Source organism: Numida meleagris, chromosome 10, assembly GCF_002078875.1.
Source record: "Numida meleagris isolate 19003 breed g44 Domestic line chromosome 10, NumMel1.0, whole genome shotgun sequence".
NCBI lineage: Eukaryota > Metazoa > Chordata > Aves > Galliformes > Numididae > Numida > Numida meleagris.
Window position 1 is genome coordinate 17871642 of NC_034418.1, and position 23951 is coordinate 17895592.

General features: G+C 43.8%; 1 protein-coding gene across 13 annotated transcripts in view; it reads left to right on the forward strand.

The window, feature by feature from the left end:
- The window catches only part of BANP (BTG3 associated nuclear protein), a 131876-nt gene that overhangs the window by 88238 nt on the left and 19687 nt on the right, over window positions 1–23951 (forward strand). Inside the window, exon 13 of one of the 13 annotated variants that reach the window (XM_021408846.1) lies at window positions 4871–6342. The exons of 11 other annotated variants lie outside the window; for them this stretch is intronic. In XM_021408846.1, coding sequence (XP_021264521.1) covers window positions 4871–4885 — 15 coding nt within the window. In that variant the 3' untranslated portion in view covers window positions 4886–6342. Of the gene's footprint in view, window positions 1–4870; window positions 6343–10146; window positions 10171–23951 lie in introns of those variants that run through there. One more of the 13 variants, XM_021408847.1, reaches the window with a different exon arrangement.

Genomic DNA, 23951 nt, shown 5'->3' on the forward strand with positions numbered 1-23951 from the left:
CTGGTTTTGTTCAAAAATAAGTCTTCAAAAACAAGCATTGTGACTGTCCAAGAGTTAAAAACAGATCTTCAGGGAGCACTAGGAGGTTTTGTAATCTCAGATCAGTGAAAACCCTTGCAGCTGGAGCTGGATGAGATGCTGTTAAATTGCAGAGTAGCAGCACTGATTATCACCTTTTGGCATTTTGTTCAATGGAGGAGTGAAAGCAAGAATGCCTGCACTGCGTAGAATGTGATGTCAGCATTGAACTGAAGGACGGGAAACTAATTTATTAATAATTGGGGTTTTGTCTATGGAATTGATGCTGTGGGCCAGCCAGCAAGCACCCCTCCATCAGCAACACCAATGCTGCAAGGCAGCCAGCAGGTCCAGGTGTTGGCACGGAGCATTTAACTAACGGAGCAAGAAGTGCTGTGCACGAGGTTGGCTGCGAATATTTCATTCCAGTCCTGACGTTTTTCTCTTGAGCTGATCTGTTCGTTTAAGAGAAATAAACTGCCAGCTGTGCAGCGCAGCCTGCATCACCTTGTTGTGTTCCTGGGAGTGCTGCCTGGCTGTAGCCCATCGGGAGGAGAAAATGGACCTCTGAGTCCTCACTGCTTTCAGTTCTTCCCTCTGAAGGGATGGGTCTGTTGATAAACCGTGACACTCGTTTTGTGTCAATTAATGCTATGACACATGAGAGTAACTTCAGCCAGCTTTTATCTTTCCTATCTTTATGGTGGTGTTTGTTTATCAGTGTTTACAGGGAATTGTCTTCACGACAGTCTCGGTATTATCGCTAGAGCAGATTTTATTCATTAAGCCTCTTGCAACCACAGAACTGATCAGAATACGAAGTATTTCACAACAGAGTAAACAAAGGCAAGCTTGCGGTCACAAGTACCCGACGTGTTCTCCCGGAGAGGCTGGGAAGCATTGGTTTCACGTTCCTGTCATTGCTGTGGCTTCTAATTCCCATTGCTTGCAGGCTCATGTTGGAGCAGGCAGAGCGAGGATGGAAGATACCATAAATTTCTCAGCATTTAAACTCGGGGAGTGTGAATCATTTCTTTTTTGGAATAACTTTAATAGAAAAATAGAATCCAACCTGATGAGAAAAACGTGCAAAACCTTTTTTTTTTTTTCCTTTTCCTCTCCTGTTTAAATGTTTCTTTTTCCAGACTATTTTTATCGTGAACGCTTTGAGAAACCTAAGAAACTTGGGGTTGTAACGCTCGCAGAATGAGAGCGCTGCGAGGAGGCATTTTGCTCGGAGGCTTATTTTAAGGAACAGTAGAGTTCCAACCAATTAGAAAAGAAAATAATTTGTCTGGGATAGTTTACGTTAGATTCTGAACAATTTCGGCAACTTTGGGGATGTTTGAAATTGGTTGGATTTCCTTCTGAAGGGATGGAACGTCATTTCTAATGTATGTTACAGCAATATCAGATGTCAAGAGCATGTGGGAGCTTATATCTCGCACAGGCGATGCCAAAAGTATAGCAATGAGTTCAGTAATTCCCTGGTTTTACAACAAGTAGTGGATTATATTCACTTGAATTGTACTCAGTTACCATGTCATTCTTTGGGCGTTTTATCTTGATGATTTCAAAATATTGAACAAGAGAAAAGCACAGCGGGCTCAGCGAAGATCAATTCAGTCCTAAAAGAAATATTGACACACTTTGTTGTTTTAGGACTTGGATTTATCGTTCTTTGGGATCTATTCTGTTCCTTAATGTCATATAATCTATTGAGTGCTGAACCGAAAGCCAAAACTCCTCCTCCTCAGAGGAGTGCCTGCCATTGCTCAGTTTAACTATAGAAAACGTGATATCGCTGTTGGTATGAAGGAATACGGCCACAGACAGTTGGCAAAAAATATGAGGCTGTGACTGTGCTACAGAGTTCCTTGACACATAGCATCTTATCGCTGTAAGAGCTGAGCCAGAGCAAGGATTTCCCATGCAAAATGTGGAACTGCATGGCATGCAGTCCGTTCCGTCACAGGCCGGGGTTCACATGAACCTGCACTTTTCTTTAATTGCTGGAGGTTGGAAGTTTGCCTCTCTGTGGCATGTGGGAGGGAGATGGCAAGGAGATGACTGCAGTGTGGCTCGTAGATTTCAAAGTTGTAATCTTATAAGTAAGTTATTGTTGCTTCTGTAGAACTTGGCGTTCATTTTGCCAGGAGGAATTGATTCTAGCAAGTTGAAAGACCTGGCGGCAAAACCATTCATTTCTAAAGAAATGGAAATTGTAAAATTTGCAATTTGTTGTCAGCGATCCTGACCCTGCACCACCCAGCCCCAAATCTCTGTAGGCTTCTTCGCTGGGTGAACCAACAGCGTGACAGTGAACCACAATCAGGAAACTGTTCATCTGAGTGCCACTGCTTTTGTGTGCATCTTTTGTTTGCTCTCAGTGCGTCCTACTCTGTACTCTGCAGAATGAATAGTGCAATAGTGAACAGGTACCTTGAGGTTATCCGAAGCGAGCCTGGTGTGCACCAAGAAAAGAGTGACTGAGACTGTGCTCAGCTGCGCTGGTGCTGTGGGCATGGCCTGTGGTACATTGCTCTCAATTTACTGGAATTTTTGTTTGGTATCTCAAGTTTCCCAGTGTCAAAACCACAAAAGCAAACCTTACGTGTGTCTCCTCTGCGCCAGTCTGTTCTTAAGGCGCCTTGAACTGAATGGAAAAGGTTGGGACGTGCTTTAGGTAGGAATTAATGAAGGCAAAATAAATGGAGCAAGCGTTGTTTGATTTACAGTGAGTTCCCACATGGTCTGTTAGTAACCTTTATCTCCAGTGATAGTCACTGGAGAAAATAGCTTGTCTCTCCTACAAGACCTGGATAAGTGTCAGCTGGAAAGCTTCTGTATTTACCCTCCGAAGGACTTGCTTTTAAAAACTTTTGTAAATAAGTTTATTTTTAGTTAATAACTATTTGCTTCCAAGTGATTTGCTGCACTTACAATGCCCAGCTAGTTGTACTGCTATCTTTGACTTCTGTAGGTGCTCTCCTTATTTAAGGTCTTTTAAGATCTTTAGCAATTAGTCTATATGGATAAAGCTATTTGTTCTGATCTTTTTTTTATCTTCTTAGCTTAGAGAAAATAACTTAGAGATGTGGGATACATGCTAGAAATTGTAAAATCTCATCCCAGTTATACACATCGTGACCCACAGGAAATTGGTGCACTGCATTGCTTCAGTTTTCTTGCCTACGTGGTAGATAGTTGCTGGTCTCGTCTGTCTTCCAAGGTATTCTGCCACTCTTTAAGTGTTTAAAACTAGTACCAAGCTTTCTGATAAGCTCCTCCACATACCATTTTTATGGGGAGTAAAATAAGAATGGGGTTATCTGCAATTGACTATAACTGTGAATTTCAGATTAACTGTGAAATCTTACTGCTCGAAATCAGTGCATCCCACTTCCTTGGAAAGATCTTCTCCTCCATTATTCATTGCAAGGGCCTTAAAATTATACTCCAGTGACAAAGCCTTTATTTATTTTTAGACAATTGGCATCCACTTCTGGCTGACCTAGAATGTTTCTTTGATGACAATGTCTGTGATCCAGCTGGGTCTGCTGAATGGTTGAATAAACAAAGACAGATAGTAAAATGTGGGAAAGAAAAGGCTATTTTTATTATATTAGAGAAGCTGTCCAGCCGAGTCCAGGCCTGATTCTAAATGTCATATCTGTAACAGTACACTTCAGTTAAGTGCCCTTGTGGTCTCTGCAGTATTTCTGGAATTTTATCGTTATTGGTTTTCAAGGTTACGAGAAGGCTAAGACCAAAAAAGTTCAGGATGAAGGTGATTCACAGAAAAAAGGCCTCTTCCTTCCTGAAGTATGCATGGTATAGCTCAGGTTGGATACATAAAGGCCAGGGGATAAGTATAAGCTCCTTGTTTTCTGCTTTATCATTTTTTCATTGTTGTTTCATTTGCTGGCCATTTGTTTCAGAGGCTTCAAAACCAGCTTAATTTGGGGAGGATAATGCTGCTGGCAGCAAAGAGCTGCAGGTCATAGAATACGCAGAAGCCTCTTGTTTTGACTGAATCAAATGGTTTTGAACTAAACAGTTTCCTGATCCAAGTTTTTCTTCCTTGTTCAAAAAGAAGAACGTAAAGCAGTCACCGTGAAAGCGGTATCGGGGGGCAATGGCTGTGATTGAAATCGCACTGTAAATTTAGAGGAAGTTGGTCCATTCTCTGAGGCTGAAAACCAAGTGGCAAATGACCTTCTTGCATGTATTTAGATTTAGTTTACTGTTACAAACAATAGTGATGAACGAACATCCCGATGCTGCAGCTCTGATACTTCTGGCACAGGAGGAGCCCCAGCAAGACCCTGAGTTCCAGGGGTGTAGAGCTTGTTGCCAATGAAAACCATTACTTCCACCATAAAAAGCAATGGCACAGCTTGGAGTTCCAGCACGGATATTGTGAAAATATTTTTACAGGGAAAATACTCTGTTTCACTTCTTTTTGGTAGTGGTCATTGCATGTCTGAATGAGAAGCAATTTTTCCAGTGTGTGTGTAGGATAACCAGATGTGCTCTGGCCTTAAAGTGCAGCTGCCGTCCTATCAAGGCAGGGGTTAGTTCTACCACGTGAAACAACTGAGTACCCAGCACATGCCCTGCGGGAGCTTTCTGCAATCATAATCACCGTGTTTGTCTTGGATTAGGAGCTCTAAAGGATTTATTTAGAATCCTTTCTGTTTATCGGTTTATAGAATGTAAAAAAAAAAAAAAAGGCCTTTCTTGATGACTACAGTGTAATTTTCCATGGTTCATACTTTTGGCGGTAATAAATAAAATGTAATAAGAATAAATTATAAATATTTATAAGACTGTTTTGGTCTTTTATTAGGTTCTTATGATTTAGAATTCAATAACCCAGCCAAAGCTTCAATCAGAGCTCTTCTCTTTAACATCAAAACGGCTGCTCAGAATTGTGTAATTGAAGGCTGATCCAGTTGACTGCGAAAAACCCTCACCTGTACCAGTGCCAAGGAAAGCATCCGGTGAGACAGACGAAACAAAGGCAGCGAACCTGAGCCATCCAATGGGGGTTAGGAAGTTCATAAGACCCAAGTGCATTCCAGCTCCCATCCCTGTGCCTCTGCCTCTTGATTAGGTCTCTTCATTAGGTACTGACTCGGCTGTGTGCCAGGTGCACCAGGTCTGGTTTTTGAAGAAGAAAAACCAAGCAAATAATAAAAGTAAAAATTCGTAGGGCTCTAGGAGAGTTGTTTTTTTATAAGTGAGAGTAGCTTTCTATGCATAAATTCTTATTGCAGTGGCTCTGGACTGTTTTAACAAATAGTTATTTTCTGAATGTTTTTGGTGTGAAATGGGGACTCGGAAAGAATGAGGTCCATGGTTCTAGACAAGAAAGAAAGAGTGCTCTTTTCCTTTCTAAAAAAAAAAAAGCATTTGGTCCCTCTCGTTTTGTGCCCAGACTTGAAACTGAAATATCTCCTTCATTTGGTTTATGCTGATCTGGCAGTTTTGTTTTTACTTTCCCTCAAAAAACATGTTCTCGGTGTTGTGAAAATCCATCCATGTGTCCTTTTTACTGCGGTCGCTTGTGTCCCAGGGAAACACTAGTCACTGAGATTAAGCACCAAGCATGCTCAAGGAGTAGCTTTGCTTCTCTTTCCAGCTGTGTAGTCTTCCTCTTATTAAGCAGAGATGGGATTTCAGTAAGGTAACAGCAAAGGGTTGGCTCAGAAAACCAATGCGAGCAAGTTTGCAAATCTGGGCTGCTTTCTCCCATGTTTTTATCCCTTCATTTCCAATCCAAGAGCACCAACAATGTGCTGCTCAGTCATCCTTGACCATGTGTGATGGTAACGGCGGAGAAAAGGATCACAAATTCTTACAGAAACTATTGGTTTGTGCTGTAACAACCTGGTTGGCTGAAATCTCAGCATCCGTGGGGTCAGTTCCCAATCAATCCTGCTGTCAGCATCATTTGTTACTACTAGTGGTTGTAACGGGCTTGCTCTTATCTGCCTCTTCACTGCTGATTGCCTTCTGATCCTGTTTAATAGATCGCTGCATGGGTCTTTGAGTTTCTATTCGGTCCTTTTTTGAGGCAAAGAAAAGTTCACCCCAAAGCAGATGCTGGGACAGCAGCCTGCAGTGCGTCCTGCCATTTGGGATGGGGTTGGCCTTAGGTCTTATTAACAGTTGTAATGATGGAACTGCATAATTAAACATGAGAGTTTGATGACAGTGTCAGCTGCAAGACAGCCAGCGGCCCTTAGAGGAGACTTGGTGGCTGCTCCAGTGCAAGTCCACAATTCAGAATGCGCAGCTGAACAGAAATATTCAGATATTTTTACCATCTCTTTTTTTCCCATTGAGTCCAAGGTAGCAGGAGCTGCTCCGCACATCCCAGCGCTGCCAGTCTCCTAAGGTGCCCTGCAGGAGAGCAGTAGAATTGTTCCCATGGATCCTTCAATGGCAGGGAGGTAGGGCTCGGTCGTTGCAGCTTTTACTGGCTATGTGAGGGATGAACAAAAAATAAAAGCACCAAATATTTATGCGAGGGGAACAAAAGCCTAACAATGAGCAGAATCTTTCCATCAGCCACATCTTCCATAGTAGCTACAGAAGGAAAAAGATCAGGCAGCCATAAGACTGGATTAGTTAGGTGATAAGCATGTTGCTTCATGCCAGTGGTTTAAGGTCACCAATGGCCAAGCCCTTGGTTGAGATCTGCAGCAGACTTAGCAGCAGCTCATTTTCTTTGCACGAAACAACTCCCTGGTGATGGGGAGGAGCTGTACTGGTGCCGTTGGCAGGTCAACGTGCACGTCGCCCTGTGCGTGTGTTCGTCGCGCCACGATCAGCCCAGCTGCTTGTGTCAAGATTTTCCAGCTAAAATATAATGATACCAATGGTGTGAGCCTTCCTGGCTGAGGTGTGCAGCTCTGGAGCTGCTGCTCTGGCTTAGAGCCCAGAGGGCCTTTAAGTGACCCTGCTGGCAAGGCTCTGGAGGCTGAAAAAAACAGCACGTTGAAAAGTCGTTTAGTGACTTTCGAAAGTAATCTCTTAATTAAGGGTAGGCTTCTGGATGCACTAGGGCTCAAAGCTTCTGCACTGCCGACACGCTCATCCAGCTCAACACGTGTGAGGCTGTGCACAGGAAATTAGGGTTGGCATTGCTCCTTTTTCAGATTCCCAGAGATGAAGACCAAATTTTGCTGCTTTTGACAGCACGTGCACCATTACAGCCGGGACAGAACTCGTTTATCTCCCAGTGACCAGGTTAATGTGAGGTGTGCCTCCCCCAAGCCCCTTTGCTCAGGAGATGGGGATGGTAGGACTGCACCCATGGGTGCTCTCTGTCTGCCCCAGCAGAGCCTGCACATGGCTTAGGTGTGCAAGTGTGCTGTCAGGCAGGTGCAAGGTGCAGCGTTTCTCAAACTCCATTGCAGGGACACAGCTTCTGTTTCAACGTTGTCCTGGCATATTGCTGGAGTTTAGTATGCGATTAAACTAACAAAAAAACCCGCTTAAAGTGTACTTCTTTTCCATATTAACTCTTCATTACGCTGGGAATAGCATCCTGCAGCCACATGCCTACATGGAGAAAGGGAACACCTGGTGGTGCCTTTACTGAGGCTGATGGCTGCAAAGCTATAACACATTCCCACCAAAGAGAAGAACAGATTGGATGGTCTATTGGCTTTTGGTTAAGAAATGGTGGAAAAACACCTGCGAAGTGGTTTATTGACTGCTTTTCTGATCCTTCATGCAATATATACCTAGGAGAACATTGTTCATTCATAACGTGCATTTTATATTTTGGAGAATGATCCCAAACCCGTCCAGAAGGTAATGGATTACAGGAGATATGGGGAAAATACCCTGCTGAATGAGTGCTTTCTGTTAATATTTTACTATCGATTAATATCTTGTGTAGAAAATTTTCAACCTAGATGGATGGAGGGAGGATTTTCCTATATTACTAAAATATATGAGCTTATGTTACAGTACTCTCTAACTTACTACTGCTGTTTGTAATGCTATGTCTAGGCTAAAGGATTTTGAGAAAGAAATTGATATGAAACAGATGGGTAAAACAAAAAACCCCCAGCCGATTTTTGTAATCATTTTCTGCAGATTTTACTGATAGAAGAGATCTTTTTCCATGGAGTGCCTTGGTGATTTTTATCTGATAATTCTGAGGGTCGATGTTTGTAGGATCTGAAGCGACAGCGTTTTGAAAAAGTATTTATCTGTTAAAGAGAGGGCTTGGGGGAGGCACACCTCAGGCTAACCTGGTCATTGCGAGCTAAACGAGTTCTGTCCCGGCTGTAATGGTGCACGTGCTGTCAAAAGCAGCAAAATTTGGTCTTCATCTCTGGGAGTCCGAAAAAGGAGCAATTCCAGCCCTGCTTTCCTCCGTACAGCCTCACACGTGTTGAGCTGGATGAGCGTTTCAGCAGCGCAGATGCTCTGAGCCCTGGTGTATTCAGAAGGGGTTTTATCCTTTTAAACTTAAAAAGTTTTCTAACTTTTGCCTGAGTTAGAGGGGCATTAGAAAGCGGCGTTTTCTCTTACACCTGCCTGGCCAGGAGAGCCTTATTAAATGAACCAGAACTTTGCGCGCGAAGTGGCGGAGTCCATGGTGCGTTTGTTTCCTTTGTCCAAGTTGCATTTCCAGCTGTCTCTGCTTTATCTCGCTTTCAAGTCCGTTCAGCAAGGCACTGAGAAATATGCGTTTGGAGCGAGCACCCTGAGCGCTTTGGCTTGCAGCTGAGAGCAGGGTGCTCACGTTCCAGCAGCAACGCGGAGGATGCGCCGCTTCGGAGCGAGGAATTGCTCCCGGCACTTAGTTTAGATTCCGTATTACCCCCTGAGATGGTGAGGAGCGTGCAATTGGTAAGGATTCACAGACTTTTCTACTGCTTAATCGTTGTCTTTTTGTCTGAGTTTTCCCAAATTTGTATGGTTAAGTCTTTCATTTCCAAAAGACCCTTCTGCTGCTCGCATTCAGTTGGGAATTTTTCCGAATTAGCGACAGCAATTTAAAAAATAATCGCCCGTTTCGGAAGCCTTCAATGCTTTCTTGAAGCACGGCTTCATGTAAAGTGTACTCAGCTCCGTTTGTGGTGCAAGCAGCTCGTTTCCCTGCAGCTCTCCTCACACTGTGCCGAGGTGTGGGAGCAGCAGTTCCTGCTGGGAGCACGGCAGCGTGGCACCGACCCTGCACAGCCCGTGTAAATCCCTCCTAGCTGGAACGGAGGGCATTGGCTGCAGGGAGCAAGCTGAAGGAAGCGTCACTTTCCGTTTGGAAACGAAGCAAAGTGCTGCGAAGAAGCAAACGTGAAAAGCGTCTCGTGGTGCTGAGCTAAATCACTGCAGTGTGAGGAGATCTCTTGTACTCAGTGCCACGGTGCGGCACGGGCAGCGCCGTGTGCCTGTTTGTCTTTGGGATGCTCACCTTCCCAACCTCTCCTAAAGAACTTGCAGCTCCGTGGTAGATTTCACTACTTTCCCCTTGGCCGCTTCCCTTATGCTTTTTTTTTTGTTGGTTAGCTGGGGAAGCTGAAATTGAGCCCGTACTTAAGGGCATAATGCTAAATACTGTTTTGCATGATGACCAAGGATTTTTAGTTTCCTTCTTTCCCATGCCTTGTCACATTCATTTAGTTGAACATTAGCACCTCTGTTCCTGTGTGTTTCTTCTTTGTGAGTGCCTACAGTTAACGGGTGCATCTGTGGCATGAATTCACGCTTCTGGGGATGGATTTCACCTGTCCTCGTGCTGCTCTGCTCTCAGGGAGCACTAACTGCGTTTGGATTCCGTTGCAGGGGTTGTATCAGAATGGTTTGTCACCTCCCAAGATTTGCACGTTGCTGTTTCATCTTTTGGAATGTGAATATTAAAACGTTTTTTTAAAAAAAAAACAGCAATTAAAAATCCCACAGCGTTCCTCTTAATGTTAGGACTCCATACGGGCTCCTTGGCTCAGGATTTACCCTTCTGGAGACATGCTGAGTAGCTGCCATTCTCCATAGAAGTCACCTTTAGATTTTTAGATAAATTTGGAAAGAAGTATGTTCTGTAAATAGTATGTTTGGATTGGAAGTATCGTGGACTCCTTTAACATATTCTTTTTTCACCAGTAAATATGACACCAGCTGGATTGAGGACTGCGTTCCCCCCTATGAGTTGTTTATGTATATGGTCTGTTACTGTTAAGCTGAGTTGTAAGTTCTCGATTTCTGGTATTATTCTTTTTTTTTGGGGGGGGGGAGGGAAAAAAAAAATCATTCAAAACACTCACGAGGAATTAAATTCATTTTGCAAAATCACTGGAGGGGAATTGGATACATCTGCTCCGCTAGTTCAGTCTTTGTAAATTGCATTAAATGCTCTCAGACGAGAAACATTCGACATCCAGCTGCCCCAGGCAGGCCACGGGAGGCACAGTTGCATGTTTTCAAGCAGACACTTGAGGTCTCCCCAGATTTGGGCTGTAACCTTCAGTGCCACGGCTTTGTCAGTGGACCAGCAGTGCAGCGCAGCTCTGTGCTCGGTTTTATGGCAGACCTCAGGCAGTGACAAGCGTGTGAGCACGCCTGTGGCAGCCAGGCTGGGCTAAATGCTGCCCAAAAAGAGAGCTCAGATCGTAAACTGTCCATCCTCCATATTCAAATACGCGACAAAAGAAAGGAAAGGATTGTTTTCAAAGAGGAGAAGCTTGTTGCACGTGTTGTTGTATCTTTCCCTGCTGGGCTTACAAGGGGAACGGAACGAATCGTTTTTGTAAAGTCATTTATTTCTCTGCAGATAAAAACAGGCTATCAGCACCTTTTCAGTTACGCACCAGTGATGTACAGGCAGATAACGGAGGCTGCAGCATTCAGAGTAAGGACACTTATGTGATAATTGTCTGTAATTATCGCCGTGCTCCTATTGGAACGGGAATTGGAGTGTAAGATTTGGGGAGGTCAGAGGTTCCCTTTGGCCACATCCAGTTTGGGTGTTCCTGTGTCCATTGGGTGTTCCTGTGTCCACTGGGGCTGGACTCTATGGTCCGTACAGGTCCTGCCCAACTCGGGTTATTCTGTGATTCCATGAAAGTTTTGCATTTTCAACGCAATACAATTCCAACCCAAATGAATTTACTCACCGATTAAATCACAGTTTTCCTGACACGTCGCTGCAGCACCGCAGTGAAATCTGATCCAGACACACAGTGATTTGTGCAGAGGTTTTAAGGCCTAATTAAGCGCTGGCTGTGGGGGGTTTTGAAGCTCCCTGCTTGCAACTGGACTTCGAAGGGCAACGCAGCAGTAGCAGGGTGCTAGAGAACTGCGAAGGAATTCTTTTGGCGTTGTGCTTCTGTCTGCTGTGCTGAGCTGTCAGGTCAGAACTTGGCAATGAATGCAAAGATGGAACTTTGGACCGTGTCCACAGACACCGAAGTCACCGGGTTTGGTCTCTGAGGAAGCCAAGCAGCTCCTCAGAGGTGCTCCCTTGTTTGAGAGCACTACGCAGGAGCTAAAGAGGCTTCAGAGATGGAGGTATTTTCATTTTCTGTTTTTACAATTGTTTGATTTTTTTTTTCCCCCGTACAAACTTGGATACCGTTATCTCTGCTTTCAGTCTGTGTCTTTTTATGGGGGGAAAAAAAAAATCATACTGAGTGTTTTCCTGTGAAAGAGCCCTTGCCAAACAAGTCTTTGAGACTCTGTGTATCCAAGGGCCGTTTGCACAGGAAGGCTTCTCCATGCATTGCTTCAGACAGCTCGCAAGCAGCCAGCCAACAACAGCGCTGGCATCATTCAACTTGAACCTTGTGTTCTTGAAAATGTAACAAAAGATAACTTCCATCTTTTCCACGAAGTGATTTTTTTGGAAACACGGATGACAAAAGATTGGGAGAAATGGGAATTAACGTTTCATTTGTGTTTAAAAAAAATAATAAAAAAAAATCCTTTAGTTTTGTGTTGCAGCTTCCAGAGGTTTCTACTGGTAATAACCTGCCATGCAACAAGGAATAATACTAACCCAGCAGGCAGTGTAATTTGTTACTTCTCTGTTAATCGTAGTGCTCCTCGCAAGCAAAAATATTCCTTTATTGCTTGCTAAAACAGAAACAGGAATGTTGGAGAGCCTAGGTAGCGAGGGAATGAATCCCTTATGGGAAACCCATCCCTACCAGAATCAGTGGAAAATAAAATTCAAGCCATAATGAGTCAAGAGAATGGGTTCAGTGTTTATTATTTCCAAGAAACACCCTAGTAAAGGCTCAAAAAACAAGTGAACATCAAGTGCGAGTCTGGCAAAGGCGAAGCGAGGCCAAAAGAGGCCCAGGCCAGCAGGGCAGGACAAGTGCCTCTTCCAGCAGCGCGCTCAGCGGGCGGCTGCGCTTTCTCTCAAGGAACTCTCTTGGTGCATTTGCACTCCTGTTCCTTTGCCATCGAAAATGATCTCAGCGTTTCTCCTGTAAAAAACGAATGGAGCGACGCTGTGTGTTTCTTTGGGGAGGTGGGAGTCGCTCTGATATTGCGGTTGTGCTCGGGAAGGGGAGCGCTCCTGCTGCAGAGAGGGCGATAAATGCGAGCTGCGGCTCAGCGCTGTGCCTGCAGGGCTTGGCTTTGCCTTCTGTAAATGATAACCCATAAGGCACAGCTGTCGCAGCAAGCATGGGGATCTGCAATGCAGAACCTGTACAAAATGCGTGTGCCTTCCCATCGTGGCTTCAGTTGTTGTGTCTATGCAGGTTGATGCACTGACCAGAAGTCGGTAGTGGGTTCTGTTCTAGTTTGCACATGACAGAGCAGATGGATGGATATCGTGTCTGTAAATGAAGCTTTTCTTTTGAATGTTTTTCATGTCGTTATTTCTCGCTGCCCTTAGCTACAAGTGTTTGGAACTGGAAACAGAGCCCGGGAATTTCCTAGAAAATAATTCGCCAGGGACAGGCACCAACTTCCTCCGAGAAGGGGAAAGCTTAAACATTTAATGACTTTATTAATTAAGTTTTCAGCAATTTCTCAGGCTGTTGAAAATGCGTAGACGTGCTTGACGGATACGTTGGGTTATTCACCGCAGGAGGCTTTTAGGTAGCGAGAGGTTTTTCTGATTCGGTTTTGGCAGCGTTTCAGAAGGGGTTTTAAGCTGATAAATGGAAAACGTGAGACGTAAGCGCTGCTGGCTTCCGCTGCTCTTAACACTTGGAGGGCTGCGCCGTGCTATGAATGGTATCAATTAAGCAGATTTGAGATCCAAGTGCTGATGTGTGGTGCCGTATGTTGTCACACAGTTGTGGCTTTGTGCCCTCCTGTTGTACGGTGATCACGGGGCCGTGGGCTGGGTGCTTGTGCTCAGTGACAGTGCAGGATGTGGCCTCGGCACCTGCCGTGCTCTCCTTTATGGAAGCTCAAATTTGGAGGTGTGAAAGACGGAGGAAGAAAGCAGCATGCCCCCTGCAGGTTCCGTGTGTCAACCCCCTTATCTTGGGGTAGAGAGCATTTATTTCTCATTTAAAAAAAAAAAAAAAAAGGAATGGAGCTGGTTCTTTCACTAGAGCTGGGCTTGGTTGTGGCATCGCCTCCCACATTCCATCCACTTTGGCCTCCCAGAGGAGGGGGATACCCGCAGAGATGGCTTTGGATGGAGGTGATGTGCAGTAGCAATAGAGTTACAGCAGAACAGGCTGACTTCCAGTAGAGCAGGCTCCGGGCAGCCCCTCCACCGCAACCCAGATGGGACAGACGTTGGACATGGGGTTACTGCATGCAACAAATTAAGCTCTCTAAGAAAGAGGGAAATGCAATGGCATCAGAGAGAAAAACATCTTCGGTGGACGACGTTGTGATAATCTTTAAGGTGACGTTCTGGAAGGTCAGGCTTATTGCAGGAAAGAAGTGCATTTCCCATGTAATTTTTACAGTTGTTGGCACGCCTCTGCTGGCTTGGAAGACTGAGCACCAGCAGGGCAAGTGTGGGGTTCGTTGTGTTTAATGACAATCGCTCGGATGGGTGTTACATCCAGCAGTGCCTGCAGCAGGTATTTAATGACCATTGCCAGCAGTGTGACGTGGCTGCAGCAGGTGATGGCAGTCTGCATTAAACACGTGAGCTTCTCAACGGAGATTCGTTTTGATGTTCTGTTTTAAAAGCAAAATCCCCAAGCTGTAGATGGGTGTGCAGGAATGCCTTGGATAACTCTGCTGAGCTCATCCTCTGGAGAGATCCTGTGTTCTCGGCTTCTCTTTGCAAGAATCCTTCAAAAAGCTTATCTAAATTAACTGTAGGTATACGTTTAGTGGATTATTTTAAACCGTAATAAGCCCACGTGTGGGCAGTAAATTACAGAATTCAAGCGGATTTAATTCATGTATCTTGATTTCACTTTCGAGTCTAATTAAATGGAATTGAGTGGAAGTCACTTGAATTATGAATGAGATTGTCTGCTGAGGGATTTGATCTAGCTTAGCTTACCCACTTAAAAATGTTCTGTGTTCCAGATAGGCACTGCTAAGCATGTGCATCTCCGGATAGCAGGACGGACAGCTGGACAGAATGCCACTTCCTATGTTTACCTTAATTCTAGGGCCTGCATTGTGGTACTGCAGCTTCTGGGGAGAGCACCTTGGGTTTCCCCGCTCGCCTCGCGTGCCCCAGCTCACACATCCGATGCTCACATCCTCAGCAAACCTGTTTCTCTGTGCACGCAGCCGCCATCCTGCTCCTCATGCTTTGGTTTGGTGCTATTCCATTCCAAGCCATTGGGAATTTTGCTGTTGGTTTGACAGGACCTGGCTCAGACCTTGCCGTTTTCAGCGGCGGCTACAAGAATGTCATTATTTTAATTGCTTGTTTTTTTTTCCTGCTCTGTGGACTCAGTAGCTGTTAGTAGCTGAGCCCGGTGTTTGGTTACCGTGAGGTACATCAGCTCGGGGGGGGCGGGGGGGGGCATTTTATTAATATATATATTACAGTGCTGCTTTTCTTTGAAGCTTCCATACTGCGCTTCAAGCAGTGCAAATCTTAACTCAGATGAGGTTCAGAAACGGATTACCTTGTCTCGTTTTGCATTGCAGCTGACAAAATCCCGCCGTGCTGACACTCCTGGCTGCATTCCTTATCAGCTCAGAGCGTAAGCGCTCCCCAGCACTCAGTGAGAGCTCTCTCGCAGTCCCCCATACGTCTGCTCAGGATTCGGAGGCCAGCCCTGAAATATGTCTGAAGTGCCCCGTGGGTGTTGGGAGGAGGCAGAAACTGGTTCACATGGGCCAAAGACGCGTGTCTGACAGCAAGACGACTTAAATGATTTTATTTTATTTTTTTTTCTAAGAGAGAAATTAGGAGCATATTGAACCGCTTTCCCTAATTGGCCACGCTAGTGAAATATGTCTAAGTATGCGTATACATATATATGCCATATAAAAAAAAAACAGTGCGTTGGAAATGCTTTCACTCTGAGAGCTGTGAGCATTTGTTAGTGATTTTTCCTAGGCTGGAGCTCTGCTAAGCTGTGCTCCCGGGGCTGGGGGAGCCAGGGGACAGGAGGTGGTTCCGCTGTCACGAAAAGAACATTGCTGGTTGAATTTTGCCCTTCTATTTGCTATTCGTGCAAGTCACCTATAGAAAGAAAAATGAGAGCAAAGAGAGAGATCAAGCAGAAGATAAATCCCTTCTGTCCTTCTGAAGTTTTTTCCCCCTCCGTGCTGTAAAAACATATATGAACTGGGCGTTGGGTGGAGCAAATGCTTTGTGAAACCTTGTCGTATCTGTTCGCAGAGGGATGTTGTGAGGACTCAAACTATGGGAAAGTGAAAGAAAAAGTTTAAACAAAATAGCCATGAGAAGAATTGGCACAGATCAGGTGTTAGGACTTTTTCTCCTTACTGTTCTGCTTATGTTTTAGACCCCCCAAAATATGCTAAATTAAGCCGAGATTTCACAAACAAAATGGATTTTACTTTTGGTTTTGGACTCCTTTTGGGGACTTACTTTAAGGCAAAAACTGTGCTTTTTAGGAACTTCCTAGAAATGACTTTTTGAAAGCACTGCTGCGCGTGTGCTAATATGCCACAAAATATTTGGCAAATATAATAAAGATGAAAACGGCATCTATAAAAGCAGAAAAAACTTCGGATAGGTATAGATGCATGTCAGCTCTTGTTTTTCAAAGTGTGCAGATTATGCTGGTTGTTGTTTTTCGTTACGGTTGCAAATTAAATTCTGTCCAACTACTCATAATTAGCGCATCGGAGTTGCCTGCCTTCAGCAGAACGCGGCGCTTCCTTTCCACAGGGAACGCGCTGCTCGCAAACCTCTCCTCTTTTTCAGAGGGTAACAAAGAACGTTTGAAATACAGTTGAAGGGAATTGGTATTGTCAGTTTTAAAGCTGAGCTGTTTTTGCTCGGCGGTGCGTGATTGAAGAGCCGCAGATGCGCGTTTCGCCAGTCGTCGCACCGCATCTTAGCGGTGCTGTGTTGTGCCAGTCCTCCTGCAGCAGATTTCGGGGAGAATCTCAGGGGATTGGTCACGGATGCAAGGTGCCAGCGTTGCTGTAATTCTGAAAGCTTGTGAATTGATGAGGCCGTTGTCTCTGCGCGGCGCGCCGTCCCTTCCCCGCGCAGTTATTTGTTGCTGCGTGTCTTTAATGGCAGTCCTAGTTGTGGCTCCAAAACATCGCCCCGTCTGTGTGCCCCTCCTGTGCAGGAGTAGAGTTTTGACTGCTGATGGACGAATTAGTAATGTGCTTAACGGCGAACGGGGCTTGTATGAATATTTCCAGCGACGAAGGGTTCAGCCGCAGAGAAATTTCGGATGAAGCGCAGGATCCCATAAAAATTGAAACGGCGCTCACAGGACAGGACGTGGTCTAATTGCTTAGCTACTTCCAGGGGGACAGGGATTTATTTCTCATTTTAAACCTGGTTTTAAGTGCAGCTCTGTCAGTGGAGCCCCTGCCAGATGTGTGGAGCCGCTGGTAGCAGCCCGTGCCCCCAGTTAATGTTATTTGGAGCCTTGCTGTCAGACAGCTCTCCAAAAATACCCCTAAGGATGTAGTAACGACCTGAGTGCACTCGGGAGGGGATGGAAGCAATGATTTGCCCAAATCACCTAGGTGAATAGGGAACGGAGATAAGAACTTAGGAATCCTGGGTTTCTTGTTTGCATTTTTGAGCCTTTGCTCTGATTCAGCGATAGATTTTGTCGTGCTTTTACTGGGGAAGGAGCCAAAGCGTTCTTGCTTTTGGAGGAAAACGGCTTGATTCCTTTCTGCTGTGCTTGAGATCACATCTCAGCCCTCCTTTGCAGAGGAGCTTATGAGTAATAACTGGAAATTCTTCCAGTTCCTCTGCGGACAATTAGCAAAATGTATATTGCTGTGCATTGAACCGCATCGGGAAACTCTTCCGAAGTCCCCTGACCGTGTCAGATGGGAACCAGATCTATAAAAGTCACTCAGTCTGCACATTCACCGGGAACTTCAGAGCTCTCGTAGCTCTGACGTGTAGTGCAGTGCTTTGTATTCAAATACATCACGCTTCTTAGCGAACAGGAGAGCCTGACGTATTCGTGATGGTTGTTTTCCAAAATCTTGGGGATGCATTTGATTTCCCTGTTATGTTTCATATAAATGAATTCTCTTTCAGTATGTTGCAAATGCAATCATTTCAGGAGGCTTTTCATTTAGCTGGCAAAATGAAGTCACTTGTTTGTTTTAAATTATGTACGTTCATATGTTAATAATGTTAATGCTCGGGAAAATATATAGTTGTCTGAAATGCAATGGCTAGTTTATGATGATTGGGATTTCTGAAGCGAGCCTAAGGGGAATAAAAGTGAATGGAAAACACTAGGCTCTTTTTCAGCATTTATGCTGTGTATGTCTTCAGTATTCTTCTTGTAAGAATTTTACCTGCAGCCATTGTTGAGTGTTTTAAGAGTATGTGCATTACATATTGCTATATGTAACGTAGCACGTGTTGTAAAACAGCACATCAATCTCTTTCAAGAATGACACCTGATTTGTTTAAAAAGAAAAAAAAAACACTTTTTTTCAGTTGCTTACAATGTTACTGGAACTCCCCTAATATTTATTCACCCCATGGCTCATTTTCCCTACCACCGTATTGACGGGCCCTTGTGCCTTCACTGCGCCACAAGAATAAGAAACAAGGATGGATAGGACTATATGGATAGGATTAAAATTTGCCCTAGTGATGGTTCATTTGGCACTCCATCATTTCTGTGAGATTGCTTTCCAGTTTGAATCGTCTGCTCTTTATGTTGTTGTGCATCGTGAGTTGTGCGCATTGACAATAGAGTTTTTTTGATGTGCAAATTCATAAACAAAGATTCTAGCTGAGGTGGCTCGGTACAGTAACAATTCACTCCTCCTTGCTTATGGCAACTGAAGCTCGAAGACCGCAGAACTGCTTCAAAGATTCTTTGCATCCCTTGCGAAAATGTTGACCAAGCACCACCAGAAATAGCCTGAAGTCAGCTTTTTGTGTCTTCTAAGGAGTTTGGTTTTAATTTTCCCAGCTAATAGAAATACTTGTGTCTCGTTAGGTAGCAGAATGTTCTGTTCATCTAGCAGTTGCCCGCAGCTGCGTGTAAAAGCAGAGAGGGAACTTAGAGCCTTTTGTTTTTGGCTAAAACAAGTACTCACTTTCAAAATGTTTTTAATAAAAAAAAATACCATGACAACTTCGGAATATCTGCTTTATCCTTGCTTTTTTGCATCGTTAATTTACAAGCTAATGAAAAAGGTTATGATCACAATAAAACAACCCAGAGCAATAAATCACAAAGCCTGTGAAAATTCTTGGCAGTGTCTAGTTAGATACTGGTAAGATCGCATCGTATTCAGCTCTGGAAATGATGTGTTAGAACCAAAGACCCAGGTGGAGCTGAAGCTTCAGGTCCCCAGGGCTCTGTGCTGAGCCTCCGAGTGCCCAGGTTGGATCAGCTCAGAGCAGATCTGCATGGAACGGCACCGGCTGCTGCCTGGCACCGAGCTGCACTGCGGTGCTATGCAATGCAGGATCCAGCTCGGCAAAGTGTTACGTTTCCTTCTAATATAATGAAAGAAAACATTTTTCTTCAGTTGCAAAGATAAATATTGGCAAAACTGGATACTGTAGCTGGGGATGTCCTGTAAAACAGCGTGTTTAGTGCATAATTTTAATTCTAAAGATTCTCCCCGTATACTGAGGGAAAAGTGATTTGTTCTCTCTTCACTTTTGCTTTTAAGTGATATTGGGAATTGGGCTCAGTGCTCAGTCCTTCAGAATATTTAGCCAAGGTTTTCACACTGACCTGTCGTTTTATTTGCTTGGTGTTTTGTCATTGTTATTGTGGCTGTAATGTTGTCCCAAGTTACTGCAAAATTCTTTACTTTGGTAATAGCGCTCTGCATACTTCAGGAGAAAAGATAACGCCATTTAGGTAGCTATTTGAGTTGAAAATGCAGTGCGTTTCGCATAGAAAAATTCAGGTGGTTTCATTAGATAATAAATCTTTCATAGCCTTTGAGCATTCCTTCAGCTCAGCCTGTCCCATAGGAGTCCTTCCACCAGTCCGTCCTCTGCATCGCATTCACAAAAACACGCAGCTTGCCGTGAGCCAGTTTCCACAGTCTTGGCTTCTCTGCTGGGAACATTCTGTATCTGGGCAGTTCCTATTTACCTGGGATACCAGTGATTTAAGTCATTAAGTTGCTTGGCAATTATTCACTCATTAGCCAGATATTTCAAAATCCTTCAGTATTTCAAATGAATTTTTGGTAATTGTGCTGCCCTGTCAATCAAGTAAGTAACAACATAGGCATTAAATAAATGTCCTTTATTTAAAGTTCTTGGCTTTTCAGTGCTGTTAAAGAAATGGAAAGCAGAACTTTTAAAGTCAGAAAAATTGTCTAATCCCCCCAAATTGTCAATCTGAGGCTTTTAGCAGTCTTAGTCATAGATGACCAATAGAAAGTATTTCCTATTAAAGAGGGGGCCATTCCTCTTTGTTACCATTGAGTGAGTAAAAACTTGGAAAAGTCTTGGAGATTAGCAGCTTATTACTCATTTACTTTTGTACATTTGTGGTCTAAGATAGATTTTATCTAACTGCATTTTGAAGCAAAATCATCCTCCCTTTCATTTTCCTTTTAAATACACTCAGTCATCATGATATTAAAACTGATTTGGCTTTCCAAGTTTCCTGGCATGTTTTGTAAATCAATTTTCTGAAGGTTTTATTGCGCTCTCTTAAAGGCAGTACACGCTTTGCTTTCTCTCGGTCTTCACTGACCCGGTCTGTACGGCAGGCGTGCTAAGTAGAACTAAAAAAAAATGCATTTCAGTGGCTGAGCACGCAACCTGCTTCTGCCCACAGGCCTGCTGTGGAAAGGCTAAATGCTCTGAAAAGCAAAGGATGTCAGTGCAGCAAGCGGAACATAACCCGACTGCAGTGCAGTGCATGAGTTGTGCATGGGGTGGCGGTGGTTTAGATGCTTAGCTAAGGGCAAAGTTTGAGAGAGGCCCAAACGGGCACAGGCCTTGGCGGGTATAGGCCTTGCGAGCGGCCCAGCCGCGCTGTGTTCCTGCCAGGCCTTGCTTGCTCGGTGGCCAAAATCTGCGGTACTTCCGTGCAAGGCAGCTGCGCCCAGAGAAGGATCGAGGCCAGAAGCATTTCGGGCATGGGATCAGTGTGAGAAATTCTTGGTATGTGAAGCTCAGAGCTGTCTCTTTGCTCGCATGTAATTTAACATGATTTGTATCCTTATTATCACGCAGACTGAATCCTCTCTCACCCTTTGGTTTGTTGGGTCGGGCTCATTATTTTCCTTGGACGGAAACCTTCCCCAGTTCTCCACCAGCGAACAAACATATTTAGACATAAGACCAAACAGTGTTTATCCTTTCCTTTCTATCTGAAATCTAATTTCCAGCCCCAGTAAAAACAGTAAAACTGATGTTTGCTTTTTCTGTTCTGTTTTTTTTTTTTTTCACTTTCCCTCTTGTGATGAATATAATGTATTTTGAATTTTATTTGTGTATCTAAAAATATTCCTGTGGAAGCTTTTGAAAGGTAGCGTTGCTTTAAGTGCACAGCCAGCTCCCAGTCAAGTGGTTTGAGCTGAGTGTATGAGTAGAAACTTCTGCCCTTTATAACAAGTACATCAATTGCCCATGTGCTTTGTAACTTACATTACAAACAGATTTTAACTGTTTCAAATTGTTCCTCAGTGCAGAACGTTCCCCCCTCTCTGCTTAAAGTTTTTAAGGAATCTGGCATGCAACAAATTAATTGCAGATCTATCGCTGATTTATCTTAGAGTCTAATATTTTATCAGCATGTTGACAGGTTTTTCAGCTATTTATCAAGATACAGACCTTATTGACCGTGCCCTGTATTTATCTTAACATACAGTAATACATTTCTACCATGTTTCCCATAACTCAAGTAACAGCAGTGCTCAGCAGTTGGTTTTATTATTTTTTTTTTATTGACTGTCATCAATATTCCAGCATAATTTTTATCCTGAAGGTAGTCTGTTGAGAATCAAACAGATCGGGTCGCTTTGAACTTCTTGGTTTTTCTCTTAATCTCTTTAATGGAATTTCTATCTCTTCTTGGATCCTTACTTCAGATTCTTTACATAGATAGATAAAATGTGTGTGAGCACTGATATACGAGGTCTCTGCATATGAATGCACATTTTCAGATTCCTTCTTGTGTCCCTTTTTTCCAGCTTCGTCCTCTCTGAGTAATTTTCAGGTGCACCTTTATTGCCTCGTTAGCACTGTCCGAGTATTCATTACCTCCTTGTTAGCAACAAGAGTCTTCACACCATTTTTACAATGTTAACTGAAAGTTTCATTATTTCATCTTTGCCTCCGTGGAGATCAGCACACATTACCTGACTGAGGAAGTAACCATTACCAGTAGTAACATCAGTAAGCATTCCAGCATACAGTTTTGTTCATCACTGAAAAATAAAGGGGAGTGTGCAGCCTCAGCTGTGGATTTGTTCACAAGAGCATCGCACACTGCCCAGGAAAAGCAACAGTGCTTCTCTGTTCCCATAGGTAGCTGCTGTGTTTTGCTCTCTTGTTCGCTAGACACCCTGAAAACTCCAAAGGGAATTGTGTAACGTTACTGTTTTCCTGTGCCCTAATACATGAGAAATTCGCTTATGAGTGTCAGCAACTGCAGCTATGTTTTCGGTAATGAGATCTGTAATGGTTTAAAGGCATGCATCAATCTGTGTGGAGCTTGCTCGTGCTCTCAAAGGAGCTCTTTGTACATAAAACACGTAATAGGTCTAGGACTGACCTGTGTGGCTCTCTGAAAAGACCACAGTAAATGTCACCAGTGATTTAGTTCACAAAGACAGCACATTTTTACAACGCTAGAAATTACCACTGTGACAAATTTTGAGCTTAGTCAAGAAATATCAAAGGTTGTCAAACGTTCAAACTCTAGTGCTTCTTTTGTAAGTGTTGCCTATGGGTATCTCACCAAAAGAGCTGCTGCTTTTTTTCTTTGAGTTGCCTCTTGTCATTTTGGAACGTGTTAATGCAGTATTCAGCAAAAAATCTGGCGTGGACCCGGGACCGGCAGTGAAACAGGTCATTAGCCAGAACAGTGCTGATGTTTGCCACAGCTGTTCAGGAGACATGGGATTTCAGAGGGGAAAACAGCTGAAAAATCTCCAAATGAGCTGCATCTTGAAGGGGCAACGCAAAGAAGCTTGTCTGTTTCGGAGCGGCAAGCACCGCGGCTGGATTCATTGTCCTGTTCAGGTCTGCTCCCTGGCAGGGGAGAGAAGCAAAGTGTTAAATTGTTGAGCCCTAATAGTAAAAATCTGGTGACTGTAGGCAGAAACTCACCCTTGGATGATGCGGGAATTCTCTTCTCTGCATTACCAGGGAGAGGAGCTTGAGCACTTCAGGCTGGGCAAGATTTCATACTTATCTTCTCATTATTTCCAGCTGTGTCTGCACACTTGGGCAATTACCTTAAACCCCTGGCCAGTTGTATATAGGAAGTGTCACTGTTACAAAAACGGCCAGGAATGTTTGTTTGTATGTATTTTGAAGATTAAATTCTTCTCAAAGCATAGACTCTCAAACCTGTTGGAAAAGTTTACCTGTTCACCTATCTGCCAGCATTTAAACTTTAATATCTAGCCATTAACTATTATTATTTCTAACACTGGCTACTCCAAATCTGTGATGTGCAGTGGTTTATTAGTTATCTTAAATGCTAAGATGGATAATTAGGTTTTTTTTTTTTAAGATTTGCTTGTGGTTGAACGGAGAAAACATTTTTAACTTAATCTTTTTTGGTGCCGTTTTGTTGCTTATCTCCCGTGTGGCTTATTTAGTATATAGTGGGCTTCTTTGTGCTTTGTGTGATCTAATTTCTGCATCAGACATGTGGGAAAATGCCATAGGGACAGCAGCAGGTAAATAAATATGTAAAGTATCAGAGGGAATAGTTCGCAAGCTGTATATTTTCTGCACCCTTGGGGATTCTGTCTTACTCCTTTATTTTTTCCTATGCTTTTATCTTCTTGCTATGGCAAATACTTAAGTAACATTTGCTACCTCCTTCTCCTTCAACCCCCTTTCCTCCCTTCCCCCTAAAGGCATGGATTTAATGGATGTCGTGCGATAGCTTTGTAGTATGCAGTGTGGAGTCTTTGCACCTTGACCGTCGTGATGACAGCCAGATACAAAGATTTTTGAAAAGGAAAATAAATGTTGGTACCTAGGAGGAGATAGGTTCTTAAGATCACCACGTAAGAGGAAGTATTTCCAGCATTCCCCAATTAATGGTGGGTTTTGGGTTTGAGTCCCAGCTGCAGCAATGCAGTGCAGGTAGTCTGATGGGTTGGCACAGAGCAGCAAGATTGCTCAGGTCTGCTGTCCTAATATCACGTTCTGTTTGTCT